The 6,000-nt window shown below is 38.9% G+C and overlaps 1 protein-coding gene across 8 annotated transcripts in view; it reads right to left on the bottom strand.

Annotated features, from left to right (window-relative positions):
• Positions 1-887: 887 nt before the first annotated feature.
• The window catches only part of cblb (Cbl proto-oncogene B, E3 ubiquitin protein ligase), a 171,648-nt gene continuing 166,535 nt past the window's right edge, over positions 888-6,000 (bottom strand). For all 8 annotated transcript variants that reach the window (XM_085288334.1, XM_085288335.1, XM_085288338.1 and 5 more), the window contains 3 exons: positions 5,673-5,858; positions 5,428-5,532; positions 888-4,127 (listed from right to left, as the gene is read on the bottom strand). In XM_085288334.1, the coding sequence (XP_085144460.1) occupies positions 3,874-4,127; positions 5,428-5,532; positions 5,673-5,858 (545 nt within the window). In that variant the 3' untranslated portion in view covers positions 888-3,873. The remainder of the gene's footprint in view (positions 4,128-5,427; positions 5,533-5,672; positions 5,859-6,000) is intronic.

Here is a 6,000-nt window from a genome sequence, read left to right as displayed (position 1 = left end):
ACAGATAGACAAGACCGGGTATCATCTGCATCACAATGAAAATGTTTTGTATCCTTTCTAACGATGACACCTAAGCGAAGTAATGCCATCATGGCAAACCTGACAGTCATATTTCTGAGAGATGAACAATGACTGCAGTTTTTTTTTTAGTTGAACAAGTCTCTAATGAGTCTCTAATGAAATCCAGTTGCATTATTCAAATGCTGTTTCCTATGCTAACCCTTGCTACAGGAAAACTGACTATGTGCACAAAAGAGTTAACATGGTCAATGCCACCAACGCGTTTCTGTCTGATTCCTGAATTAGTGCAAATTGTGAAACATTTATCCTTAATTTTACATGAAACAAGGTTATATTAAAAAGTAATTTTGATTTCTATAATGAACATGCAGTTTTTCTTCACTAAGACTTGAACTGGCAGATGTCAAGCAGTTTGCAGCTCCATACCGAGACAGTCTCCTCAATGGAGACCACAGATAATACACAAACACATCATTCAACTACAGAAAAGGAAGGAAAAAAACACAGTTTGATGCATAACTTTCAACATTCCTTTAAATTGTGTACCTCCAATCACTTTCAAACACTTTTCTCCTGATCTGACTTGAGTAGCTTGTGGTCAGAGGGAAGTTCTGTGTCATAATTACTGATGATATAGCTTTGTTGCTCTATAGTAGTTGGGAGAGCCTCCAGCCCCACGAGCCTGACTTGAATAAGCGCAAGAGGATGGATACCTTTGTTTTTACTGTTGCATGTTCACTAGAAGCCACTGGCTGAAAGAGTGTATTTTAAACACAAGCTGTCAGAAAAGGGCTGTGAAAGGGCATGCACACATCAGATTTAGGGTTAATAACCTTGGCATACATGAACACAAACCATTTAATAGGTAACTGTGACTGTTTATTATTGATTTAAAAAAAAATCAACCAATCAAGCATGAATAACATAAATATAAACATACACTGCACATTATGCATGACATATTATCAATACATTTCTTTCACTAGAGCACTTTCACTGAATTCATTGACATATTAATGATATGTCAATGAATTCAGAACATTAAAATTGCCCTTTGCAACCAAAGGTTATTTAAGCCCATCACAAGGGTGTCCAACAGAATGGACAATACTGAGCTTAGGAAAGATGGTTGCTATACAAAAGAACCACTGCAAAAGCAAACCATCGAGTTAAGGGGGAATGCCACTAAATGGCATATCAGAATGTGGAATATCAGTGTTGTGGTTCCAGATATGTGTAAACTCCCTGTCTCCATTAATACATGAACTAGGCTGGGGTAGAGCCACATTCACATTTTTGCATGTTAATCTGGTAGCTATGTGAGTCTCTTGAACTTTATCATGGAGAAGCCTGTTAAAAACCTTGGCTTGTTCCAAAATATGAACTAAATACTCAAGTAAAAAAATGCCTTCATGCTGGGGATCACACTCACACTATAAATACAACTGGACCATTTAAAGACTAACACACAAAGCCAGTGAGCTGTGTTAGTAGATTTGTGAATATAATTTTCTTGTATTTACGGTATAACAAAGTTTTGACTGAACCATTTTATTTCCATTTGAAAAGGGAGGAGCCTCAATCAGAGTGGGCTCTGTGAAAAATAAACAAACAATGAAACACTATCACTTATCAACTCTGATTATTTTGATAGTCTAACAGTGAATGACCATAAAATTGGAATGTGGAAGTGAAAACAGGAAAATAGGACCTAGTTTAATCTAGGCAGCATGCTGTCTGCGAATGCTATGCAAGCAAAGATTAAACGTATAAATACGACAGTATTTAATCTAAGGACAGTTCAACTTTTTGCCCTCGGTTGTTTGTTTTTGTACTAAGGAGTCTTGATTTACTGACTTAAAAACTCCGAACAAAGGATAAATTGTTCATATGATAAGACACGATGTCAACAAATCCGCAGGTTTGACAAATGCATGAAAGCAATTACAGAAAAATATCAAAATAGGTCTTAAAGAACAGAAATCACCTAGATAAACGATTTACAACGTGTCACATCACCTGAGAGCTTGTTTTCTTCAAAGAAATTGTTCAGGAAATCTCAAAAATTACTTTGGAAAGTAAAATTTCATCACAGTCTCAAATTATGAGGTGAAATTATCATGGAATTTCAGATATTTGACATATTAAAGACACAAATATTAACACCCAACTCCTACAGTGGATTCTGTGAATATGTGGAATTGTTAGGTTCAACTAGTCCCCCTGAAGGGAAAGGTCACTGCAGACCATACAATTTCGATTTTATGGTCTGCATACTCTGTATAAAAGCTGTCTTCAGCTGCTCCCTTATCACAAAGGGATCACCACGTTAGGAAGCACAACATGTTTGATTTGAGTTTTACACCAGATATCTTTTAATATGCAACCCCATGTGTTTGGCTAAAATTGTAACTTTTGAAAAACAGAATGGGCAGCAGATCATCCAGTTTGGATTTAGGAGACAGGCACTGCACTTTCAAGATTAGGCTTTAAACTTTTCTTTGTGATAAAGAAACCCTGAAACACCGCTTAGTTAGCCTCAGGGCGCCGAGGGGCATCCCATGATAAGTTTCTTTATTATGACACTATTGTGTCTTTTCTTGGTTTAGGCTTTAACCTGTGGTTGTTTTGGTTGATTAACACTGAAGTTGTTGTAGCAGTTTGTGAAGCACCATGTGCTTCACAAACTGCTACAAGTTTTTATGCTTTTTTTCCTGTAGCAGATGCCATATTGTGAGGTAAGGGTTTTTAACATTACAATGACCGTGCATATAATTGGTCTTGCGTTTTGAAACCCGTGCAGTATTTTGTTCTTCTCCATTGTGTTCACGTGCAAGCTATCAAGTCACACTCTCTCAAAATCAGGCTGAGAGTGCTTCCTCCATCATGTGAACATTTTCAGTGTGAGCAGTGGGAGACAGGTGGCTGTGGATCGTCTCATCTCTTAAGATCTAACAGATATGTATGTTTTATGGAACTGCACCCATTCCTGTCATTTCTTTAAACTTGGCTTTAGACACAGACAAATCAAACATCCACAAACATTAAACACAGCATCACTTAAAGAAAAAAACTAGGCCTGAGGGAATGAAAAAAGGTAAAGGTCACTTATGGAGAACAAATACATTCCTAGGCTTGCTGCCCAAAAATGAAAAACATAATAATAAACATCCCCCGGTGTAGGAACAGAAGCGAGGAGCATAATTAGCTCCTCGCTAATTATGCTCCTCGCATAATTAGGAGCATAATTTGACAATTACTATGTCAAAATCTGGGCAAAAAATGGAGTATTCTGAAAAATACATACGGGAAGAGGAGGAGGAAGTAAAACAGAAGGCACTAAATAGAGGAGAGGGTGGAAAGCAGCTAGAGAAGAAACATCTTGGAGAAAGGCTCACCCCACTGGTTATGAAAACTGACCCTCTGACAACGTGCAGCTGAAACTGTTTTGCTATTATAAGAATCTTTCAGATCTGAGTAATGTGATACGACAGTAGCAGCAGTAGCATGATCTGGTCTACGCACCCAGACACACAGAAGAATTAAATCCAGAGGCCAGCACTGGCAAAGTTCACTGTAAACATAACAAGCCTCTTCTTTTTTCACAGGTTTAATCATTCACATCCATATCTTTCCCTTTTTTGATTCTCTGTGCTCTACAGTGATTTGGTTTTAGCCACTTTGTTATGCGTGTCATCTCTGTTTGGCAACAAAAAACTAAGTCTCCCTTGAAATATTTCTGTTTCTTTCCCTCACTATTTTCCCCTAAATTTCTGAGAACAAAGAGAATAAAGAAGCCCTTTTTAGAGGCACGGCTTCATCGCTGTGCTCCACTTTCACACTCTGTTAGGACTAGAGGTTGAGTCTGGGGGCCACTAAGGCAAATTCTCGCAGGATGTTTCGGGCCACATCCACTTTGTACTGAGCAATCATCAGTGCTCGCTTCACATCGTCAAAAGCGAAACCCTCGCCCATCAGTTTAGCTATCTTTGCATCTTCACTCTCCAGCTCCAGGCTGTGTGGTTTTTCTGGTTGTATTTCTGGAGGAATCTTCCTCGGATATGGCTTGGGTGGCCTCGCTGGTGCCTGCAAACAGTCCAGTGATACTTGGAGGAAGAGGAGAGAAATGATGTCAGTGGAAAACTTGGGAAGGAGAAAACTAAACACTGCTTATCAGCGTACTGATCTTTTTCCTGCACCTTCAGATTTCAGACATTTTTCATGAAGTCATGAGATTCTAATCATGTAGAAATCGCCTAGATGTTCCACTGCCTTTCTACTTAGGGCTGCTCAATTAATCGAATTTTAATCTAAATTACGATCTGGGCTTTCAACGATCATTAAAAATTATTGAGCTGATTATTAGCACCTCCCTCGTGCTTTACTCTCGCATTGCTCCGTGTGGCAAATTGAGCGCACCTCTCTGCATTTCGAACACGCGTCACAACAAGTAAGAGGACCCGAGGGAAGCTCGGAAAGCTAAGCAGAAGTTATTTGGAGAGGAGAGTGACTGCCGTTGGTTGAAAAGAGAGGTAAAAAAAAATCTTCAGTGGTGTGGAAACATTATGGGTTCGTGGAGTCAGACGTGGATCAAGTAGACATAGTGTGTAAACTTTGCTACGGTGTCGTAGCTGCACCACAGAGCAACACTGCAAAGTTCACTAAACATAGATGTTTACATTTTTCATTTCTTTTTTATATTGCAAACATTTGCACTGTTATCAGTATTTGCACACTATTTTATATTATTTTTTGACAATCTTTTAAGCCATTATTCAATACATTGTTATTGTTAAATAAATATTGTCAAATAATCGAGATCTAAATTTCAGTGAAAATAATCGTGATTATCATTTTTGCCATAATCGAGCAGCCCTATTTCTACTCCTCTGACTGAAAGGAATCAAGCCTATTTGTACAAAAGCCGTCTTGCTGTCTTCATTGAAAAGTTGCTAGGGACATAAAGAAGAATCCATGTTGATGAGATTTCTCGAGTCAACACATGAAAAACACCTTTTCTTCTTTGAACCTTTTAACCAAAAATTTCTCCTTTGGTTAACCAAAGGAGAAATTTTTGGTTCTGCACAATTTCAAAGGCATCTAGATCTAAAAAAAATGATCTTCCACTCCCAACATGAAAAGTTTGAAACCTATAAAACATGCAGTCATTTATACACTGACCGAGCACTATATTAAGATCCCCTGTTGCTTAGTCATGGAGTTTACCATCAACTGCACGAATCCACGGATCCAGCTTGCCCAGCACAGGGTTCTGCCTCTGTGACTTTATCTACAATTTAACAACTTTAATACTACTTACATATGTTTTCAGTATTACTAATTGCCCATGAGCTCAGTGAACACTCACTAAAGAGACAGGATGGTCTCTTTAGTGAGAGGTTGTACCTGGATGGTTGTACTCCAGGATGCCTCTGGAGCTTTTCACATTGTCCGTTTGCCTTTTGGCTGGATGCGAGGGAGCAGCACTGTTCACCATTCCAAAAACTGAGTCTGGACAACAGAGAAAGTCAGGCACACAAGCCAACACGAGCAAAGCAATGTTGTAAATAATAAGTTTAACACTTATTACACTGAGAAATATAATGCCCTAAAACGATTTATTTAGCTTGTTTTTAAAAGAAAAACTTTACCTGGAGTTAACAGGACATGCTCGTGTCCAGAGGGGGGCATGTGTAGTTGAGTGATAACAGAGTTGGATGACATGGAAGAGTTACAGGATGAGGGTGATGAGGGCAGCTCAGTAAAGCTGTGTCTCACAGGTGGAGGAGGAGGAGGAGGCTGGGATGGAGGGCAGCTGTTTAAGGTGTCTTCAAATACTGTAAGGGAACACAAGCCAGATGCTAGAGTTCTGTTTTGGGGTTTTTTGCTTGGTCCTGATTGACAGTATCTACTTATTCTATGAGGAGGTAGCTGACTAAGAATTCTAAACTATGTGCAGTCCTACGGATTACATACTAA

This window comes from Mchenga conophoros, linkage group LG10 (genome assembly GCF_057382185.1).
Source record: "Mchenga conophoros isolate Kocher_MC1m ecotype Shallow Benthic linkage group LG10, M_conophoros_male_GT1.1, whole genome shotgun sequence".
Taxonomy (NCBI): Eukaryota; Metazoa; Chordata; class Actinopteri; order Cichliformes; family Cichlidae; genus Mchenga; species Mchenga conophoros.
This window is presented reverse-complemented; position numbering and strand designations above follow the sequence as displayed.